The following is a 22,882-nucleotide window of genomic DNA, read 5'->3' on the forward strand; positions in this document are numbered from 1 at the left end:
TGGCTGAGAAATATTTTGTAATATTAATTCACACTTCTCTTGAATTCGCATATAGGTTGGTCTAGATGAAACACTCATTTAACTTAAGGAAAGGACTGAAAAAAAGAAACTTACCATTTTAGGCATTGATTTAAAAAATTACCGAGGGCAAGTAGGTGCTACTGGCACTGACGTGGTTAGAGACGGTAAAGCTGTGTAGAAGTCAGACTTTTGGCAAAAAATCTAGAAGCATTTTTTTGTGTTATGTGTCGTGTCACTGGGAGACCTGACCTCAGTTGTGCTGATCATGATAACATTCTCTGGAACAATCAAAAGATTATATGCAAGATTTTCTGGATTCGCCCAAAGATGAAACACCTTGGAAAAACACGTCACATATGACCTTGTATCTGCCCTTGGACATGTGATGGGAATGCTAAGTGCTTTAAAGAAAGTAGATTTAATTTAGATTCTAGAAGAACCTAAAATGTTAAGCAAAACAACGTAACGTTCTCAAAGAGCAAATCTTGGTCTTGAGCAGAAAATGAAATTTCTCTTGACTTTGCGCCACCCACAGGTATTTGAGAGGGACTGCTGCTTATTAATAATGCTGACAAAAGTTTAACAACAAAAAAATACAAGTTTGGCTGTTTTACTTTTCTTTTCTTTTTTTAAACAATTGATGAGCCGACATTGACACGTTATTATTAATTGAAGTCTCCATTGAATTGCTTTTGTACCTTTGTCAAAAGTCCTCTGGGCATATCTGTGTGGGATATGTGCCTGGTTCTTTATTCTGATCCATAGACCTAGGTGTCTATCCCCCCACCAATGCCACACTGTCCTGATTACAGCAGCAATACTGTAGGTCTTAATATCAGGTGGTGGTCCTTCCATTTTATTCTTCTTTTTCAAGAATTTTTAAGCTGTTCTAGCGCCTGTCCTGTCCATATACATTTTAGAATAAGCTTATCTGTGTCTACTAAAATTCTTTCTGGAATTTCGATAGGAATTGCATTAAACCTTTAGATTAATTCGGGGAAAATTAACAGTTTTACTATGTTGAGTCTTCTAGTCCATGAATACGATAATGTCTCCATTTATTTAGTTCTTCTTTGATCTCTTTCATCAGCATCTTTTTTCTTTCTTTTTTTTTTTTTTTTTGCAGTACGCGGGCCTCTCACTGTTGTGGCCTCTCCCGTTGCGGAGCACAGGCTCCGGACGCCAGGCTCAGCGGCCATGGCTCACGGGCCCAGCCGCTCCGCGTCACGTGGGATCCCCCCCGGACCGGGGCATGAACCCGCGTCCCCTGCATCGGCAGGCGGACTCTCAACCACTGCGCCACCAGGGAAGCCCTCATCATCATCTTTTAATTTGCAGCATACAGATCTTGTCCATGTTTTGTTAGGAGACATCCCTCTCCCTCTCAGGCCTCCTCCTCCAAGAAGCTTTCCCTGCTGTGCAGAGAGGTGTGTGTGTGCTCCCGGTGGCGGCCAGGAGCACTTCCTCAGGGCCCAGGGCCCCTCTTTGGCACTGCTTATTGTAATGACCCCCTTGCTTGCTCCTTGCATCTCACCCCCTGACAGAGCTGGTGCTTGTGAATACTGCCCTTCCCCAGGTCCAGCTGGATTGTGTTTTGCTCGGCTTTGGGTTTGGAAATTGGAGGCATGCTCTTCCACCCGGGGGTGGGGGGCGGGAATCAGCGGGATTTCCCGCGACTGTCCCCAGCGGCCATTCCTGCTCCCGCAGGACCAAACGCACGGCCGGGGCAGGAGCGTGGCCCTCGAGGCGGTCGGCCTGGCCACTCACTAGCTGTGTGACCTCGAGGAAGTGACCTGGCTTCTCCAGCTTCAGTCCCTGGTCCGTAGAAGGAAGATGTTGGAGGACATTCGTCGTGGGCTTGGAGTGAGCCTCTGCGGGAAGGCTCGGGAAGCGCTGCCCGCCACGGGAAGGAGGCGGAAGCCCTCGGCGGCCCGCGCCACACCAGGCCTCGCCTCTGTGAGGAGCGGCCCCCGGCCCGTGCCCGAAGGTGGAGGGGGGACGCACGCCCTGGGGCCCGGGGCCGCTGGGCGCCGGGAGCTCCGCCTGGTTCTCAACGCCAGCATTTACAGCTCCCGGGAGACACAACCCGTCAGCCATTCACATTTGGCGGGCAGGCGGCGCTCAAGGCTGCGGGGCCGCGGGAGATCCCGTCCTGCTCTGTCCCCTGCCCGGCTCCCTGCCGGGCTCCCTGCAGCCCGCGGCCGGCCGGAGGTCCGTACCACCGAGAGACCGGCTGGTCTCTGCGCGCCTAGAGCGGCACCGGAAGCTCCCCGGGCGGGGCCTTGGGCCGATTTCCGGCCGCACCGTGCGGGCGGCCGTGCGGGCTTTGTCAGCAGGCCAGCGGGGCGGGCGGCCAGCGGTCCGCGTGCGGGGCGCGCGCCGTCCTCTCGCCGCTGGGCGCCGGGTGAGTGGCGCGTTCCGGGCCGCGGGCGGGGGCGGGGGCGGCAGGGTCCTCCGATCGGGCGGACGGGCGGGCTGAGCGCGGTCGGCCCGCACGGGGGTCCCGGAGCCTGGGCCACGGTGAGCCCGGCTCCTGGCAGCCGTCACGGCCGCCCCCGCTGGGCTGCAGTCCGGCCCGGGGCCCGCAGCTTCTCTCCCTAAGGAACGTCGTGTGGGTGAATACCCGGTTCCACTCTCTTGGTTCCTTTCTCTGGCTCCAGGGGTCACACACCCAAGCCGTAGAGCCTCCAGCTTCAGCGTCTGTGTCGCAGTTCTCAAGCCCACCAGCCCTTCCGAGGTGGCCTGGCGCGGGGTGGGGGGCACAGGTGCGGCTAGTACTACTGTTTTGCTCTAAGCCTGCCTCCTCTCCCAGGAGTCCAAGGGAGCTCTCCAAATGATGCTGGGGAAGTGGCCGGGGCCTCGAGCCTCTTTGTGCTGGAGGAGATGCAGAGCCGGCACCTCTGCCCTGGCGGGGGTAGAAGTGATGAACAGGATCCCCTCCAGCCCTGGTCCCGAAGGACAACTCCCAGGTGGGGAGAGGTGATGGGCTGCGCTGTCCCAGCTCTCCCCTGAAGGCTCCCTTTCTAGAGTCGTATCTGAACCCGGTGGCCGTCTCTGCTGATGTCCTGGACGTCTTACCCCCTCATGCAGTGGCTGCATGGTGGTCATGGGATCTTCAGGGCCTGAGTAGCATGCCTGTGGTTTCCCAGGAATGTTAGCTGGAGGCCAGTTTGAACTCAGGCAGTTTGTCTGTAGAGCTCATCACGCTGCAGTAGCCTCTCTGCAGCACATCCTTTCCCCGAGTTCCAGCCCCAGTGAATGACAGAAATGTCTTTTGCCCACCTAGGGTCTGAGAGATGCCAATCTAACCGAGTCTTCAGGCGATACCTTGCTCCTGTCCACAGAGGTGGGACTTTTTGTAGATGTAACATTGTAACGGTATCTTAATAATGGTGATAACTGCAGCATTCCTCTTTTGGAGAATACAGAGAGAAATGAGTGGGGAGGGGGTCTCTGTACTTTCACAAGCCAACTTGGTGGCTCCAGCCCTTCCTGGAGTGATGGTGATGGATTCCTGACTCTCCTGGAAAGGTCCTGGGGACGATGCAAGGCTGAGCTGAGAAGGCCCAGACCACATGCACAAGCCAGTGATGGAAGGGGTGCTCAGGGAAGCAGCTGACCCAGAAACAGGGCGAGGCCTTGAACCAGGTCAAGGAGCTGTCAGGCATGTCCAGTGCTGCCTCGGGTTGTGGAAGATGACTGTTGAAAGGGCACTGAACTTGGCAGGAAAGGAGGCCATTGGCATCGTTGGGCAGAGCCTTGGGAGCAAAAACCAGATGGCCGTGGGGTGGGGTGGGAGGAGGAGATAGCAGCTAGCAGCTGGCTCAGCCTTAAACGAGCCACCTCCCTAAACCTCATGGATGGTTGTGAGGAGAGAAGAAAAGCACACGCCAGGCACTCGGTCCCCAGCACGGCTGCAGTGGCAGAAGCTCGGGTTGATGACAGTGGCGGCTGCAGGGCAGCACAGAGGTGCAGAGTCTCCTGGAGCTCTAGTCCGTGTCTTCCTCGTGTGTCTTTTTACTCTCTTTTTCCCATTATTCCCAAGGGTGAAGCTTTGCAAACCTTCCTGCTTCCTTTCTTTAGGCTGTAAGCAGCAGACAGCGACCTTGGCCAGCTTGTAAGCCCAAGGCTGTAACGCCCTTCCACCAGTGCAGACAGCTTCTAGTGCCTGCAGCGGGCACTGCCCCCTCACCATCTCTGAGCCCCTCTGGGCTGCTCACAGGCTCCACACCCAGGCTAAGCTTCCACTTCATTCGCAGCACTGAGGCTTGCCCCATCTCTCAGCATCAACTGTGTATTTAGACAGTTTCATGTTATATTTTGTCCAGCAAATTCTATATGTTATAACAGAAGAGTGGGCCACGTTAGCCTTGGATGTTATGGAACCGATGTCTGGCGTATTTTTACTTCCTTTGTTCATTTCATTCAGGTTTCTTTAAATGAAAGACTATCAATTTAATTTTGCTTGAATTCACAGAAGAAAAAGGAGCTAAGCAGAAACTGAAAGATTGCTGAATTTAAGATAAATGTTTATTCAAAGCAAGGTATATTTAATTTTTAAAACTTCCTCTAAAATTAAAAAATTATGAAAATCATGAAAAGGCATACATTTTTAAAGCTATATTCTTGTAAGTATATGCAAGCCTGTTTTCAGATGGTATAACAGTCATTTTGAACAAAAAAATCAGAAAATATCACCTCCAAAACAAAAAACCAAGTCTTCCCCCCCCCCTTTTTTTTTTTTTTTTTTTTTTTGCAGTACACGGGCCTCTCACTATTGTGGCTTCTCCCGTTGCGGAGCACAGGCTCCGGATGCACAGGCTCAGCAGCCATGGCTCACGGGCCCAGCCGCTCCGCGGCATGTGCGATCTTCCTGGACCGGGGCACGAACCCGTGTCCCCTACATCGTCAGGCAGACTCTCAACCACTGAGCCTCCAGGGAAGCCTTAAGCTTACTTTTATAATACTAATCCCAGCTGATCTAAGCAAAATATCCTGTAAAAGTGACATCATAGTTGGGAAGGGAAAAAAATCTTCAACAGCGGGAAATGGGCAGTGGAGGTAGACAGGCCTGGCTCTGAACCTGAGCTCTGCAGCTTCACAGCCTTGGGTAACTGACTTTCTCAGCCTCTGTGAAGTAGAGTAAAGAATAGAGGTAACAGCTGCCTCACGAGGTTTGGAGGTGTCCCTGAGACCATGCAGGCCCGTTCAGCACTGCCTGGTTGGGGTTTGAGGGGCCCTCGTCAGTAGCACCCCTCCTGCCCTCCCAGGTCTGCGCCAGTGAGGCCCATGAAGAGCGAGAGGTCACCTCACTATTGGTCAAAGCCTAGGTTGGAGTGACATTGGACTTCTCAGGCGAGTGCTGGTTAGACACTGTCCTGCCTGCTGGACGCCTTGTCCAAGAGGTTGGGTGCTGCATGCCTAGTTATTCTCTCAAACCTTTCATTTGGCTAACTCCTTCCACCTGTCTGGGGAAGGGAGGCGGGCAGAATATGTCAGAGAGCATCCTTCCTCGTGACACCAGAGGCACAGGGATGGTCTGCCTGCGGCGCCTGATGTGTACTAGGGCCTCTGAGCGCCTGTGCTGGCGAGGCTGCTGCTCACGCCAGGTGCCTCTGTGTGAATGAACTTGAAGAGTGCCAGAAGGTGTTGCAGGTGGATGGGTATAGTGTGATCCCATGTTTGTATCTGAAAATCTTGTGTACCTAAGTAAATGTATTATTGTTTTTGTTTAATCAGAGGTCTGGATGAATGTGTATAAATTGAACAGCTAACAGTGGTTCTCTGTTGGGTTGCTGGGGGTTATCATAGTCTATATTTTATGTTTACCCCTTGAAATATTTTTACAATGTGTATCTTATGTTTTTAATCGCTAAGAATTAACAAGATATAAAAGTGAAGTAAAACAGGATATGAGACTGAGGAGTGTGGTCCTGATTTCATAATACATTGGTGCAGAAAAGCACTAGAGGAAAAATGTCCCTGTGTAATCTGAGTGGTGGGGTTAAGGGTAATTTTATTGTTATTTTTTAAGTTTTTCTTGAATAGCATAGTTTACCTTCATACCTTGAAAAAATAACTAGTTAAAAGTAATTTTTATAAGCAGAAAATATTTTAAACCAAGTTAGTGGGCCTTTAACTCGGAAGAACATTCTCAGCGAACGTCGCCAGGCAGTGGTCGTAAATGCTGTGTCACAGGGCACCCCGAGAGGGCTGCTGCTCCCGGAAGCTGTGTTGCAAATCTCACACAGAGAGAAATGCCTCGCGTAGACTTGTGCTCAGCTTCTCATCCTCATTGCCAGCTCTTGGTGTGCGGGTTCAGTTTCTCTATCATCACAGGGAACGTTGCATCTGAATAGTCACGTTGTCTAATAGCCGTATTTAAGCATGGGTTCATTTTGCTGTAACAGAGATTCAAAAATAGTGTTTCCAACAGGAAACTTGGTTTCTCGTGTTCCATCTCACAGGCAGGTGGGTGGCTCTGCCCCTCCAGCGCCCTGGAGCCTACCATACGTCACTGCAGGTGGGCGAGAGGGTGGGAGACGGGTGGCATGCGCACATCCCTTCCATTCCTGTCTCACAGCTGGAATCAGTCACAGGGTCACACCTCACTTCAGGGAACTTCAGGAAATGAAGTCATTCACTGCTGTGTGTCCACTAAAATTTCTGGAGGGGTTTCAATCACTCAGAGGAAGCAGGGACGCCGGGCAGTGTGTCTCTGCCACAGTTTACCCCATCGGCCACCCTGGGTCCCACACCAGGTCATGCTCAGTTACTGCTTCCCGCCCAGAGCCAGGATCTCTGTGTGTGGCCTTCTCCCCACACCAGGGCCTCTTCACGTGGTCACAGTCTAAACTCAGACAAGTCCCGGCCTCCCCAAATGCTGTCTCCTCACCCACCACATAGGTGCCCCCACTCAGGAAGGGGAGGAACCCCAAACCCACAGCAGTCGCTGGTCCACAGCGGCTGCAGTTCCCAGTGGAGTCTGCAAGGGCGGCCTGAGCTGGTGGCCACTGAAGCGAAGGAGTCCGAGGACCCAGCGGAAATGAGCACCTCTGTCGCCCAGAAGACAAGCACAGGACCAGCTATGGCAGCTCTGTCCCCAAGCCCGAGCTGCCAGCCCCTCGGTGTTGGTGGATAGGAGAGAGGAAGGCGCGCGGCGGTGTGTTCACGCAGTGGAGGCCGCACACCGTGAGGTCTGTGCCACACAAGTGGCCTCCCCAGTGCGGCGCTCAGCGCCAGCAGACACATGGTGGGGGCATGACAGCGCCCGGGAGGTAATTAGATAGTGTGGAACGTTCTACAACCTTAGGGGTATTCTAAAAAGCACTGAATTGTGCACTTTAAAATGGTGAATTTTATGGTGTGTGAATTCTATCTCCATAAAAAGTGGGTACATGTTGAATAAAAAGCAGACACAAAACATAACTGTATGATTCCATTTAATTGAAATAGAAAACATGCAGAATTCATCTATAATAATAGAGATGGTTCCCCTTGGAGGGGGAACCTCTGGGCTATGGAAGTGTTGGTGGTTAGGCAGGTGTACGCCAGGAGTTCATCGAGATGTGTGCACTTGATGCGAGCTGCCCCTCGCGAAGAAAAAAGAACAGCCTGTTGGGAAGAAGCCCTGCGGCCCTAGAGCTCGTGTTACCTGGTTACACCGCTTTCCTGCCCCCGGGCTGCTCCCCTCTGCTTGGCTGTGCCCGCAGGGGCACGTCCTTATCCTTGGCAGCCACGTTGGAAATGGGTTTTGGAGGGCATCGCTTTGTGGGGCTGCATAGCAACTGGTCTGCTTCCCACTGGTGCAGATTTGGGGTGAGAGGTGATCATGCAGGGTCGTCTTGGACGGAGCTCCTGGGAAGTGGGCGCAGCTGGGGGGCACGATCGGGGATGCACCTGTGAGGAAGGAGGGATCGGGCAGTGGGTTTGAAACAGGCCCAGGCACATCCCAGTGGAGCTTTGGGGCTGGGTGACCCTTCCGAGTTGCCCCAGGTGGAGACTGGGGTGCTCTGCGCTCTGTCGTGGGCTGGGCCCCAGCTGGGGTGTGGCAGGCAGGGTCCTGAGATGGCCCCGACTGTGCACCCCTCCCGGCTGCCAGGGAGGGCTCTGGCGGTCAGTTGACATAAGGTAGTCGGGAAGCCCTCGGAAAGCAGGCTTTCTGCAGCTGGTCACGGAGGAGAATCAGAGAGGGCGTCTGAGCTGCTCCTGCCTGGAAGGTGCGGGTGCTCCCGAGGGGCCACCAGCTGGTGATCGGGGACAGTTCCACAAGCGCAGGGGACCACCTTCTGCCAACAACCTGAGCGTGTGGAAATACGTTTTCCCAGAGCTTCCAGAAGAGATCTCAGCCTGGCTGACACCTTGTGCGACCCTTCTCAGGGGCCCCAGTCGTACCAGGCTGGGCTTCCGACCTACGGCCCTGTGAGATGGGAGCTGGGTCCCTTTTCTGTTGGAAGTCTGAGGTGAACTGTTACATAGCGATGGATGGCTCGCCACGGAGAGGGCGTGACTGCAACGGAGCTCAGCTCCGGGTGCGGGTGCGAGAATTCCAGAGCTGGAGAAGGGAGCTGGGCACAGCGTCCCAGAGACCATGGGAGGTTAAATAAGCACAGGCTATTCCAAAGCAAACACACCTGTGGAGCGAGGCCCACGTGCAGGTCACCAGAACCCTGAGGCCTCCCTGCACCCCCTGCCAACCACGGTCTTCTCCCTAGAGACAATCGTTGACTCGAGTCTCCCACCACGTTGGTTTTGTGTGGTTCTGAACTTTGTGTGAATAGGATCATACGCTATGAACTCTGGCTCACCGTTACATCCGTGAGGTTCACCTGCGCTTTTGTGGGGGGCAGGTCTTTTCATTGCTATGCATTCCTCCCTTGTTGGAGGACTCCTCAGTTTACCCTTTCTTCAGTTGATGGATATTTTGGTGATATGAACAGGGCTGTGGTGAACATTCCAACCCCAGACTTCTGCAGGGCGGGGCCGGGGGTGCACAGGTGGACGTCTTTACCTTGGATTCGATCAAGGACATTTAACCCTGGAAGGAGGGAGGGTGTGGTGTGGGCGCAAACACAGGTAGGTTGGTAAATGTGGGAGAAAGTGGGCATTCTCGTCTCATTGCTTCTGTTTGCTCACTGAAGGAAGATGCAAGGTCATCGTCCCTGAGAGGAAGGACGGCGTGTTGGACATTTGAGAGGAGAGGAGAAACCAGGAGATGATCTTGCAGGGGAGTTGGCCGAGTGTAGAAATTGCCGGCAGCTCTCAGGGTCCGTTAGGCAACTGGTTATAAATGTAGAGAGAACTGAGTCGGCAGGGGTGCAGACACCGATCAGGAAGGAAGCTGAATTTTACTCAAGTTGGGGTTTTCCCGCACAAGTATGATAGAGGAGGGGAAGGGCAGGGGAGTTAGGATTAATATGCAAGAGAATGAGTGTAATATATACCCCAAATGAGTATAATCCCATCGACCGTCTAGGCTGGGGAAGGGGGCAGCGCAGAGGTGGTTAGGAGCGATCCATCTGTTTCTTTGCAATGTGTCTTGATTTTTGAGTGGAGTCCAAGCCACATCCCTGCCCATCTGCCATCGGCCAGTCTGTCCCCTGGAGTTGGTGTTAGCGGTGGAGCCCAAAGAGGCCTTCGCCAGCGGAGAGGCCGGCGGGGTGAGCCGAGCACGGTGCTGGGCCGGGAGTGTGGGCAGAGGGAACGTTTTCCTCTCTCCCACTCCTTGGATATGCGTTTTGCTACCCGCCCGCCCGCTCCAGCAGATTCCCGTCTGTTAAGAAAGGGGAAAGATAACCGTACTCTCTTTGATTGCAGACTGACGGGTGACTAGAAGGTGACTCCAGAGCCTGAATTTCTGAGCATGGAAATCTGCAGAAGACAGTGTCCGAAGACCTCACAGTGATGGAGGTCGCTGCCCCTGCGCCTGGCGGGGGCCCTGAACCCAGATTAGGGGGGCTGTTGGGAAACCTGGACGGGCAGAGCCTGCGGAGCTGCCCCTCCCAGGAGGGAGGTTTCAAGCAGGTGACAGTTACCCACTGGAAGATCCAAACAGGAGAGGCAGCGCAGGTGGGCAGTAAGTCAGGAGGAAGCCCCGTCCTGAGCTCAAACCTCCTCCTGCTTCAGAGAGAGCTGATCGAAGGGGAGGCCCACCAGCGCGAGGCTTGCGGAAGCTTCCCATTTAATTCGGACCTGGTCAGACATCAGGTTTCTCAGGCTGGGGAGAAGTCTCACAGACGTGACGAGTGTGGGAGGGGCTTCGGCCAGAGCTCCCACCTCGTGGAGCATCCGCGCGCTCACGGCGGAGACAGACTCTACGTGTGTAACGCGTGTGGGAAAGACTTCGTTCTCTACGCGGATCTTGTGGAGCATCAGAAAGCGCACGCGGGAGAAAGGCCCTTCAAGTGCGCTCAGTGTGGGAAGGCGTTCTGTCACAGCTCAGACCTGATCCGCCACCAGCGCGTCCACACCCGGGAGCGACCTTTCGAGTGCAAGGAATGCGGGAAAGGCTTCAGTCAGAGCTCGCTGCTCATCCGGCACCAGAGGATCCACACTGGGGAGAGGCCCTACGAGTGCAACGAGTGCGGCAAGGCCTTCATCCGGAGCTCCAGCCTCATCCGGCATTACCAGGTCCACACGGAGGTGAGGCAGTACGAGTGTGAGGAGTGCAGGAAGGCCTTCCGCCACCGCTCGGACCTCATCGAGCACCAGAGGATCCACACCGGGGAGAGGCCCTACGAGTGCAACGAGTGCGGCAAGGCCTTCATCCGGAGCTCGAAGCTTATCCAGCACCAGAGGATCCACACTGGAGAGAGGCCTTACGTGTGCAACGAGTGCGGGAAGCGTTTCAGCCAGACGTCGAACTTCACTCAGCATCAGAGGATCCACACTGGAGAGAAGCTCTATGAATGTAACGAGTGCGGGAAAGCGTTCTTTCTGAGTTCGTACCTTATTCGACACCAGAAGATCCACACTGGAGAGAGGGTGTATGAGTGTAAGGAATGTGGGAAAGCTTTTCTCCAGAAAGCCCATCTCACTGAGCATCAGAAGATCCACACTGGGGACAGGCCCTTTGCATGTAAGGACTGTGGGAAAGCCTTCATTCAGAGCTCCAAGCTCCTCCTACACCAGGTTATTCACACTGGAGAGAAGCCCTATGTATGTAGTTACTGTGGGAAAGGCTTTATTCAGAGGTCAAACTTCCTTCAGCACCAGAAAATTCATGCTGAAGACAAACTCTATGAATGTAGTCAGTATAGGACAGAGTTCACCTCAACTCCAAACTTTAAAGGCAGCCAAGAGGTTCACCAAGAGGGACTCCCCTTGAGTCAGACCCCCATACATTTGGGTGAGAAGTATGTAGGTCAGGGGGAGCACACAGACTTGTAACTATTCTCCAACTCACTGAGTGATAGTCGAAGCGAGTGGTGTGAGCCCTAAGTCATGCGGCTTTGGACGTGTCACCATTTCCCAGAGTCACCGGCAGGGCTGCCTCTGGAGTGGGCTGCCACCTCCCACTTGGCTGCCCAGCCGGACCGCTGTCTTCCTCCTCCGTTGGGAGCACGTGCCTGCGGGAGAGCCACGTGACTGGACAGCTGACTTGGAGCTGAACCAGCCTGGGGGGAGGAGCTCGGCCTCGGGAGAAGGTTCTTCTGTTTCATTGCACAATTACAATTCACCCCAGAGTTAAATCCCTTCTAAAGTAGAATTATGTACCTAATCGTATCACTTTAAAAGAGTATTCCTTAGCATTTTTTTCTTTTTTTCTTTTCTTTTTTTTGCGGTATGCGGGCCTCTCACTGTTGTGGCCTCTCCCTGTCGCGGAGCACAGGCTCTGGACGCGGAGGCTCAGCGGCCATGGCTCACGGGCCCAGCCGCACCGTGGCATATGGGATCCTCCCGGACCGGGACACGAGGCCGCGTCCCCTGCATCGGCAGGCGGACTCTCAACCACTGCGCCACCAGGGAAGCCCCTCCTTAGCATATTTTGATCTGTCAGAAAGGCAAGTTGGAGAAACATCCTTTCTTATCTAAAACCACAAATTGGTTCCCTGTCGTCCTTAGGATAAGTTCCAATCTCCCCATCCTGCATCCGAAGGCCTTTTGCTTCCTGCGGCCTCTTCTCCCGCCGGTTAACTCCCTGCCGCACCGTTGGCACTGCGGCAGCACTAACTGCTGGACGTCCCCACTTACCCAGGCCGCTCCTGCCTCCTTGCCTCTGTCCTGGTTGGAATGCCCCCTCTCCTCACCCGGCTGACTCGGCTCAGCCCGCTACCCCTCTGCTTCCGTTCCTCCGTGGTCCTTCACCTCTGTTGCTGCGCTTACTCTGATATGTCAAAATCGTGTTTCAGATCCTCTCTCTTTCCTTGTTACAGTGTTAACTCGTGGAGCACAGTGAGCGTATCTGATAGATTTGTGTCCCTGGCGTCTAGAGCGAGGCAGTACAAAGCACACCCCCGTCCTTGTGTACTTGGCTTGTCCTCTCTATACTGCTCTTTAAAATATGTTTTCGGATGCTCTTTTTGCTGTTGCTGTTTTGTGTAATCTGCTGGTCTGTCGGAAATACCTCCTCTCGGCCCTGCTGGCGTCTTCGGCTCATACTGCGTTCAGCACTTGCAGGCAGGAGCCAGAGTGAGATGGTGCCCCTTGTGTTTTTGCCTTCACGGCTTGTCCATGACTGTCCACTTGCTCTGGGGGAGGCTTGTCCTCAGTCAGTCATCCGTGTATCTTTCTGATTCATTCAAAGGGCACACAGTCCTGGTGCGCTACATGACTTTTCCCGTCTCAGCCATTCCATGATTGAGCCAACGTCTTCCCCTTTCCCTGCTCTCTGACTCACTTTGTCATTGATTTGAAAATGTAATTATCTAAAAGGACCAGTGCTAAATACTGGGAAACCGAGAAGAATGAGACACTATCTGTCCTGAAGTCGTCCAGAGTCTGATGGGGGAGGCAGGAAGGTCACGGTATGCTGAGTTAAGTGTTGAAAGAGAAGTGTGTTCCCAGTTGTGCAGGAGCATAGGTAAGGAGGTGACTAATTTGGCATGGGGCAACTGGGACGGCTTCACAGAGGAGGTGACAGCAAACTGGTCCACAGAGATAAGTAGACATTTTGTCAGCTAGAGCAGAGGATGATCTGGGAGGGAATCTGGGGAAACGGCAGGACTGGTGGATCCCTCTCTGGGTACGGCTGTTCGAAAGCAGGCCAGTTTTATTACACAGCAGAACTGTTAGTTGTTCCCTCTGAATTGCTTTTATCTGAACATTAACAAAACCAGTTTTGAAATGCTGTGATAATGGATTGCCCATGAGGGTATATCTTGAGTTCTTAAACTCCAGCAACCCTAGAAGCCTTGAGGGGGTAAATAATTCAAAAAGAGCATACAGTGCTCCATCTTTTGGAAAACTCACCATGACTGGAGATGTTTCAAATGGTGTAGAAGCAGATATTACCAGCCCATTTTAACCAACTTTGTTTGGTTGAGGTCCAGTTGCCATACAGTAAAACACCTATTTTAAGTGTACAGAATTCTGACAAATCCATACGCCTGTGTAACCATCATCATGATCAAGGATAACATTTCTGTCACCCCAAAATGTTCCCTTTTGTCCTTTCCCAGTTAATCCCACCTCAGGCCCAAGTAACCACTTCCTGTTAGTGTGGATTCGTTATGCCTGTTCCAGGACTTCCTGTTAGTGTGGATTCGTTATGCCTGTTCCAGGACTTCATGTAAATGGATTCATATGGCATGTAATCCTGTGTGATCCAAACGTCTTTCACTTCGGCATGTTTTAAAGACTCAGCTGAGTAGTTCTGTGTTTCCATAGCTCTTTTTCTTTGTGAGTAGTGTCCCATTGTATGCGTAAGCATCGTTTATTATTCATTCACCTGTTGATGGAAATTTGGGTTTCCAGCTTTGGCTGTTATGAATAAAACTGCTATGAGCATTTCCGTAAAAGTATTTATTTGGACGTGCCTCTTTATTTCACTTGGGTAAATGCCTAGGAATTTAATTGCTGGATTATAAGATACGTGAATTTTAACTTCATGAGAAATTGCCGAAAAGTTCTTCATCGTGATTGTAGACTTTTACACTCCTGCCCTGCCAGGGTTCCACTGGTCCACACCCTTACCAACATGTGGTGTTGTCACAGTTCCAAACCCTCATCCGCTCCAGTGGCACATAGCGATGCCTCTTTATGCTTCTAATTTATATCCGCCTGCTGAATGATGATGCTGAGCATCTGTATCATTTTTTGTGATGTGTCTGTTCACATCTTTTGCCCATTTTAAAATTGGGTGGTTTGTCTTATTTATTTATGACAGTCTTTTTTATATTCTAGGTCAAAGTCTCTTCCCAAACATGTATTTATTTATTTAGCTATGGCCGCACCACACGGCTTGTGGGATCTTAGTTCCCCGACCAGGGATTGAACCCGGGCCCTCAGCAGTGAAAGCGCTGAGTCCTAACCACTGGACCGCCAGGGAATTCCCCCAAACATATATTTATTATGAATACTTCCTTTTTTTTTTTTTTTTTTTTGCGGTACGCGGGCCTCTCACCGTCGTGGCCTCTCCCGTTGCGGAGCACAGGCTCCGGACGCGCAGGCTCAGCGGCCGTGGCTCACGGGCCCAGCCACTCCGCGGCATGTGGGATCTTCCCAGACCGGGGCACGAACCCGTGTCCCCTGCATCGGCAGGCGGACTCTCAACCACTGCGCCACCAGGGAAGCCCATAAATACTTCCTTTTAGTCTTGGGCTTACCTATTTTTATTTTTTGACTTAAGAGACTTAAAATGATTTGGAGTGATTTATAGCATATAAAGTGGTATTTAGTCTTTAGTGGAGAAAGTTGCTAGTCACCTGTAAGAAAAACAAGCATTGTGGGCATTCCTAAGACAAATGAAATAAAATCTCATCAATTTTGGCTATAACCAGGCTTCTCACCAATAACTGTATTAATTTTTCCAGTATTCAGACATACCCTAAAATATAAAAGAGGATGTCTGCTTCTAAATCACATCCAGTGTGAACTTGCATAAATGCAAAGCATAAATAGAGTTCTTATAACTCCACAGGCACCTGAAAGTTTTAACCACCCTTTGTGCTCACTTCATATTACATGAAGAATAATGGAAATACGGGGAACGCTTCAAATATAACTATTTTACAAATCCTTACTATGTGGTCGTCTTATTCTTGTAATACTCCACTCTGGTGGCCTTTGTTTTTGCTTGTAAAATTAAGTTTAAGTAGCACATTAACCTTTCCCCTCAAATATGCCTTTTGATGTTCATTATTACACCAAAAAGAAAGAAATTAACAACCAAATAACAGATGAAGATGCTGCAAGGGAAGAGATAAATGAGTTACAATTCCTTAGGTGTAAAAATATGTTGTTTCAAATTCAGAATAATTTAATAACTTTGTTATTTCATATGTGTCTGGAAATGGGACAGATACATGTCCTGATCCTGTCACATGAGGTAGAGTTCCAGCCAGCATTCGGTACAACGTTCCAAGATAGGGTTAAAGTGACATTCCTGTTTCCCTTGAGACCATTTCCATCGTCAAAGAAAAAATATTTTTTTTCATATCTTTCAAAAACGTGACGTCTTCTACGTTTTTCAGCGTGATGCGCGAGACTTGCTCTGGTCTTTGAAGGCAGCGGTGATGAAGCAGCCGAAGGCCGGCAGCGAGTTCCTGGCTTACCTTTTAATTTTCTTAATGATGTCTTTTGAAGATCAGATTAAAATTTTTTTGATTAAGTCTAATTTACCAAAAATTTTTATATTTTACGCTTTTTGATTTCCGTGTTGGTTTTTTAAAAGCCTTTTCCAGTTGTCACTGCAAGTGTGTAGAAATACATTTGATTTTTGTTAATTGACCTTGTATCCAGCAACCTAGATGAATTCACTTATTGGTTCCAGTAGCTTTTTTCTAGATTCTTCAGCATTTTCTATGTAGATAATCAAAGAATTTTACTTCTGCCTTTCTAGTTTGTATAGACTTTGCTCCTTTTTCTTGCTTTATTGCTGGGCATCTTATACAATTTTCTTTAGAAGTGAGAGGACGTCTTGTCTTGTTTTGATATCATGGTAGCATTGCTCTCAAAGAGTTGTGAATTAGTCTCCCCACATCTATTTTCTGAAGTTGTTTGTGTAACGACATTATTTCTTCCTTAGACCTTTGATACATTTCACCAGTGACACCCTGGGGAGTTCTTTGTGGGAAAATTACAACTTCAATTTCTGTAATAGATAAAGCACTACTCAGATTTTTCTATTTCTTCTTGTGCCAATTTGGTAACTTGTATCTTTCAAGGAATTACTTATTTCATCTAATATAACTGAGGCGTTGGCATAAGGTTCTTGAAACATTTCATTGCTTTTGTGCACTGTACTTTACATTCTATCTTAATGAGTTATATTTAAAATGATATCTCCGCTTTTCTTCCTGGTATTGGTGATTTGTGTCTTCCTTCTGCTTTTCTGATCAGTCTAGCTACAGATTTACCAAGGTTATTAGTCCTTTCAAAGAAGCAGCTTTCGTTTTCCTTGATTTTCTCTATTGTTTGTTTTCTATTTCACTGAAATAGAACCATTTTATTTCTTTCCTTCTACTTTGAGCTAGATTCGCTTCCCTTTTCTAGTTTATTAAAGTGGAAGTTTGGTTCTTAGTTTTAGACCTTACTTCTTTTCTGATGTAAACATTTAAAGCCAGTAATCTTCCTCTAAACATTGCTTTAGCTGCATTCCACAGACTGACGTATTGTGTTTTCATCATTATTCCTGCGGCCCGGGAGTGTGGGCCGGGTTGGGCCGGGCCGGGGCAGGCCGGGCCGGGTGCCGCCCCGTGGCCCTCCACCACCGAGACGAACTCCTAGAGGGGCGGAAGCCCAGCTTCCGGCGGCGGGAGAAGCACTTCCGCTGGGAATTTTCCTTCTCGCTCGCGCGCCGTGGCCCTTCCAGATCCCGTCCTCGCGGAGGTCCGGTTAGGCTTAACTATAGGGGCCCATCTGTCGGTCAGCGTGCGCGCGCCCGCCCGCCTCAGGTCCCTTCCGGCGCGTCCTCCGCCTCGGGCCCGTTTCCTATTCCAGCTGCGCCCTCTCCCGGCGGCCCCGTCCGTGGTCGTGGGCGCCCTCCACGTTTGCGAGTCCAGCCTGGACCGCTCCGGTGGGAGCCAGACACTGTGCCCAGCTGCCGGCTTAGTATGAAAAACACCCCGCTTGGGGCTCCTCCACAGGTGGGAGCCGCGTCCTCCAGCCCCAGACCATCACGCAAAGTGACTGGCGTTCTAGCTCCGTGGTGACCTTGAGTCTTTCCCGCCTGTCTCCGTTCCCACCCTCCACGTCTACCTCCCGGCCCCTTTCATCTCTCCCCTCGACCTCCTAAGTGGTCGGTGGTCGTCTCCCTGTCTCCCCGACCCGGTCTTGTCCTGCCGCCTTCTGATTGGCTCACCGCAGTGTGTGTGGGGGGGTCTTTCTGAAGTGCACGGATCACAGAGGTGTGGTATTAGACCGTCCCTGCCCTTTCATGTATAGCCATGGCCCAGGATGCCTTGGGTACAACAGCCCTTGCCCGCTTCTCTGGCCGTATTGAAACGTTATACAAGCCCCTGTGTCCTTCTCTTTTGAAGTGAAAGGCTGGCTCAAGAGTTAATGATTGGGAAATGTGAAGATGTAGAAACAAAGAATAGCTGTTGGGCTGGGGCGCAGGTAACAATTTAGACTATAAATCTGCCACATAGCAGAATCACCGAACTCCCAGTTCCCTGAAAGATAGCGATAAAGGCCTGACACGCGTTCCTAAGTTGTATTCACAGGAAGCCAACCCACCAGATGAAAACTGCTGATTGCAAGAACAGACCCTAGACTGCTTGAAACCAGAAGGTTGATGATGCTTGAAACTTCACCTTGATGCCAACCAATCCAAGAATTATGCACGAGCTGATCACACACCCTGCAGCCCCTCTCTCTCACACTGCTCTTAAGACCCCTTCCCTGAGAACCATCAGAGAGTTCAGGTCTTTTGAGCATGAGCTGCCCATTCTCATTGCTTGGTGCCTGCAGTAAGTGCTGTACTTTCCTTCCCCACAGCCCAGTGTCAGTAGATTGGCTTTACTGTGCACAGGCGAACAGACCCAAGTCTGGTTCGGTAGCAGTATCTCATAGAGTTCTCCCCCTTACTGTCTGCTTTCCAGCCGGCCAACTCCAGCCCATTTATACTCCATAGTGGATGCCCAGTGCAGGGAGCTCTTCTTATTTATCGCTGTGATCGTTATTAGTGGCTGGAGGAGCTCAGGCTCTCATGCTAAGCACTGCCCATGACACCTGTGCCCAGTGCACCTGTTCATGTGTTTATAGGCCATGTATATCTTTTTTTTTTTTTTTTTTTTTTTTTGCGGTACGCGGGCCTCTCCCATTGCGGAGCACAGGCTCCGGACGCGCAGGCTCAGCGGCCATGGCTCACGGGCCCAGCCGCTCCGCGGCATGGGGGATCTTCCCAGACCGGGGCACGAACCCGTGTCCCCTGCATCAGCAGGCGGACTCTCAACCACTGCACCACCAGGGAAGCCCGGCCATGTATATCTTTTGGTGGAAGAGTCCAAATATTCTTTCCTATTTTGAGTTTCATTTTTCTTTTTCTTACTGGTTTGTGAGAGTTCTAGTTCTGGATACGAGTCTTTTGTCAGATATATATATATATTGGAAATATTTTCTCCCAGTCCGTGGCTTGCCTTTTTATTTCTTAACTGTCTTTTGATAAGCAGAGACTTTTAATTTTGAAAAAGTCCAATTTATGAATTAAAAAATTTTAAGGTGAGTGCTTTTGGGGTCCCACCAATGAAATCTCTGCTACCTCAAAGTTATGAAAATATTCTTCAATTTTTTTCTTCTAGAAACTTTATAGGTTCAGCGTTCACATTTAGGCCCAAGATCGACCTTGAATTAGTTTGGGGTATGGTGTTAGGGAGGGTGTGTTAAGGTTAATTTTTCCCCTTATTGTTCTGGCACCATTAATTGAAAAAAAATAACAACTTTTACCCTTTGAATTACATTGATGCCCTTGTCATAAAACACTTAACTGTATGTGTGGGTCTGTTTCTGCAGTCTCTGCTGTTCCATTGATCTGTATCTATGCTTTTGCCAGTACTACACTGCCTTAATTACTGTAGTTAGTCTTAGAATCAAGGAGTGTAAGTCTTCCAACTTTGTTCTTCAAGGTGGGTGATTTGAGGTCATTTGCTTTTCCATATAACTTTTATTATCACCCTGTCTGTTTCTACAAACAAAACCCCAAAACAACTGCTGTGATTTTGCTTGGAGTGGTGTTGAATTTCTAGATCAGTTTAGGGAGAATTGACAACTTAATACCCATAAACAGGGGATATCGCTCAATTTATTTCCAACTTAATTTGCTCAGCATTGTTTTGTAATTCTGAGAGTAGAAGACTTGTACATCCTTTGTTAAATATATTCCTAGGTCGGATGTGTGGTTTTTTCCCACACCACCAAGCAGCTAACTGAATTATGACCGTCTCTACCTGGAGGTAATATCAGATCCCACAAGTTAAGGGCTCAGTCCAACAGGACTGCCCCTCTCCCCACACTTCAGACACCAGTCTCAAGTCCAGGCTGCCACCAGTGATTCTGACTGACTGGCTATAGATCTGCAGGTTCCCACAGCCTCTGCCTTGGGTTTGACCTGTTTGCTAGAGCAGTTCACAGAACTCAGAGAAACATTTTACTTACTGGATCACTGGTTCATGATAAAAGAATAAGGCTCAGGAACAGCAGGGGGAAGTTGCTTAGGAAAAGTATGGGGAAAGGGTCCGGAGCTTCCAAGGCCTCTCTAAACACTGCTCTCTTCTCACATCTCCACGTGTTCACCAACCTGGAAGCTCTCTGAATCTTTCCGGCCCTGGAGTCCCTCACTCCCGGGAATGGAGAGCAAACCAACCTTGTGTTTTGGGCATAAACTTGTTCATGACACAGAGCTCTTTCAGTAAATTGCTGTACTGGGCTTCCTAATGTTTTGTTAAGCATTTCTGTGTCTGCTTATGAGAGACACTGGCCTGTAAGCTTCTTGTCTTATGATGTCTTTCTCAGGTTTTTGTGTCGAGGCTTTGCTGGCTTCATGACACAGGCTGGAAAAGGTTTGCTCTTTGTCATTCTACAGACTTCTGAGGTTGGTATAGGCTTCTTTAAGGATTTGGTAGGGTTGACCAGTGAATCAGCTGGGTCTGGTGTTTTCTCTGTGACGGGTTTTTTCTGTTTTTTGTAAGTTTCATAACTTTGTGTTTATAAGGGAATTTGTCCATTTCATCTCAGTTGCAGAACTTGTTGGCATAGAGTTGGTCATAGTGGAAGTAACGGTACTTTTCACATCTGTAGGATCTATAGTGTGACCTTGTTCTTTCATCCCTGATGTGGGGAACTAGGCATCTTCATCCAGCTGGCCCCTTTCTCTGGGCGTCTTGGGAACTGTCCTCTTCTGCATCTCGGGGCTCCGCACTTCACCCAGGAAAGACACAGGCACTCACTGTGGCCGGAGACTTTGGGATCCTGAGGAGGGTGGTTCTGAACAAACCTGGGGGCAGAAGTAGGGTCTGAGCAGACCACGTCGGCACAGTTTAGGGGAGCTTGCTCTTATTCCCAGGACTTGGTGAAGAATAATGAAGCTCTGGTGGAAGAATTTGATTTGGGGGAAAGTGCCCGAGAACGTTCATGTGTGCACTGCTGCGGGCATGGGCCAGCCTGCTCCTGTCTCCTGGGGAAGCACACAGGGTGGGGTTTAGCCCCCAACTGTCCAATCATTTGTCTGCGGCTAAGCTGCTGGTTTTCAGCCATAAATGATGGTCTCGCCACCATTTGGTGACAGCCTGTGGCTTGCTCTCTGGAATGTCAGGGTCCATGTGTATGGGGGTGGGGGACCCAGGGCACTTACAGTGATACTGGCCCCCACCTGACCCCCAAATTCCCCTTCCATTATGGAGCGTGCATGGGCTTGTGTCACTGGTTTTCCTGAATCTCCCTTGGTGCACTGAGAAGGTTCAGGGCTCTTGGGGTCAGGTGGGGGCTTCAGGGCTGCAGCTCTCACTTTCTTTGTCTCACAGATCAGCCCTCAGCACCTGCCTTTCCCCAGAGGGGCCCACACGTCTCCCCAAAGGCCTCTGCTGTTCCCACGGACGTGTCCCCGGTGAGTACCACCTCCCTGGGCCCTGCAGGCTGACCAGGACCCCAGCCCCCAGCCCACCCGTGGGAGTGGTCCACCATGGGGGTTCCAGAGGTCTGTGCCTGCCTGCCTGCCTGCCAGCTCTGTCTTACGGAGTGGGGGGAGATGTGATTCAGTTACATTAAGACCATAGTGGGTGTTACAGAAAACATGAAAATGCACTTGCTTCTCTAGGTGCTTAGTCTGCTGAAGCTGCCGTAACTCAGCACACACGCATTTATTGGTTGATTTCTCACAGTCTGGAGGCTGGAAGTCCCAGATCAGGGTGCTGGCATGGTTGGTTCTGGTGAGGGCCCGCTTCCTGGCTTGTAGAAGGAGAGAGAGAGGAAGAGGGTGCAAGAGTGCTCTGGTGTCTCTTCTTACGAGGACCCTAGTCCTATCGGATCAGGGCCCCACCCTATGACCTTTTTTAACCTTAAATACTTCCCTAGAGGCCCCACCTTCAAATGCAGCCGTACTAGGAGTTAGGGCTTCCGCAGATGAATCTGAGGGACACAGACATTCAGTCCATGACAGGAGCCTTCCCTTGAGCCTCAGCTTCAGGCCTCTTGAGGTTTCTTCTCCTTTGAGACCCCCTGGCCCCCCGCCTTTTCTTCCAGACACGTGCGTTTCAGCTTCTCTCCATTTACTGTCCTGCAGCCTCAGGAGCGGCCATGTCTGACGTCCTGCTCCTGGCGGGAGCTGTTTGTGTTGCAGGTGGCCATGCACTCCTCAAGGGAAGAGTGGTGGCGGTGTGCGGACCCTGGCCAGAGGGTGCTGGGCCGGGGTGTGATGCCGGCAGTTTCAGGAGCTCGGCTGAATTCAGCCTGCAGAGCCCATCCAGTCCCTCGATGGCGCCAGGGCCTCGAGTTCAGGCTAAGGGGGTGTGGGAGCTGGAGCTCTTGTCCTGTGTCTGTGGAGGGGCCGTCCTGCACCAAGTCTGGCCAAGGGCATTCTTCATGCTGCCCTGGAGGCAGCCCACTCTTCCTTCCTGAGACCCGTCCACTGTTAGACCTGGCCCCGCCGGCAAGGAGGGTGGGGAGAGCCTGTCACGGTTTGGCCCTGGCTCCCTCCTCCCTGTCTGTCCTCTCTGCTTTGGGGTGGCTTCCTGGACGTTGCCCCCAGGGCTGGCCTGCACCCTCGCTTTGTCTTCTATACAGAAAACCACACCTTTTCTCTCCTTGGAGGATTTCGAGTCCCCATACCTGGCCGCATCTCTCGCCTGGAACACTGGGGTGAGCCGCGGGTTGTGGGACGGGAGAGACCCGCGTTTCAGGAAGTGCGGAGGGGTCCCCAGGGTCTCCCTCTGCTCCCAGGGGAGATCAGCGCCCAGCACCCACCGATGACGTTCTCCCCTCCCACTGGGACCGTGGGCAGGAGATGCTGTCTGACCGGACCCTGGAAACCCGGGCTGGCGCCCCGCCCCTGCACGGAGCGCTGCTCTGCTGCGTGCCGAGCAGGCGGGCGCCGTGGGTGTGCACAGCGGGGGGCCTGAGAGGGTGTGGGTGCTCCAACCTCGCAGCCGCCCCAGCAGGCGCACGCCCGGCATGAGGTCTCGGGCCTGACAGCCCTGCTCTGAGGGGCTTCGTGTGTGGCCGCGGGCAGGTGACTTATTCCTTGTGCTCGTCCCAGGGATGGTGAGGG

The 22,882-nt window shown here is 51.3% G+C and overlaps 1 protein-coding gene across 6 annotated transcripts; it reads left to right on the forward strand.

Annotated features, from left to right (window-relative positions):
* Nucleotides 1–1,655: 1,655 nt before the first annotated feature.
* Nucleotides 1,656–13,982, forward strand: ZNF623 (zinc finger protein 623). Of its 6 annotated transcripts, XM_033420133.2 has the most exons (3): nt 1,656–2,425; nt 3,308–3,367; nt 5,292–13,982. In XM_033420133.2, exon 3 carries the CDS (start codon nt 9,925–9,927, stop codon nt 11,407–11,409), a length of 1,485 nt encoding a protein of 494 aa, XP_033276024.1. In that variant the 5' UTR covers nt 1,656–2,425; nt 3,308–3,367; nt 5,292–9,924; the 3' UTR covers nt 11,410–13,982. The 6 variants fall into 6 exon arrangements, with proteins under 6 accessions (XP_033276024.1, XP_049556670.1, XP_033276025.1 ...); XM_049700713.1 differs by having other exon boundaries at nt 3,308–13,982; XM_033420134.2 differs by lacking the exon at nt 3,308–3,367.
* The last annotated feature ends 8,900 nt before the right edge of the window (nt 13,983–22,882 follow it).

Source organism: Orcinus orca, chromosome 17, assembly GCF_937001465.1.
Source record: "Orcinus orca chromosome 17, mOrcOrc1.1, whole genome shotgun sequence".
NCBI lineage: Eukaryota > Metazoa > Chordata > Mammalia > Artiodactyla > Delphinidae > Orcinus > Orcinus orca.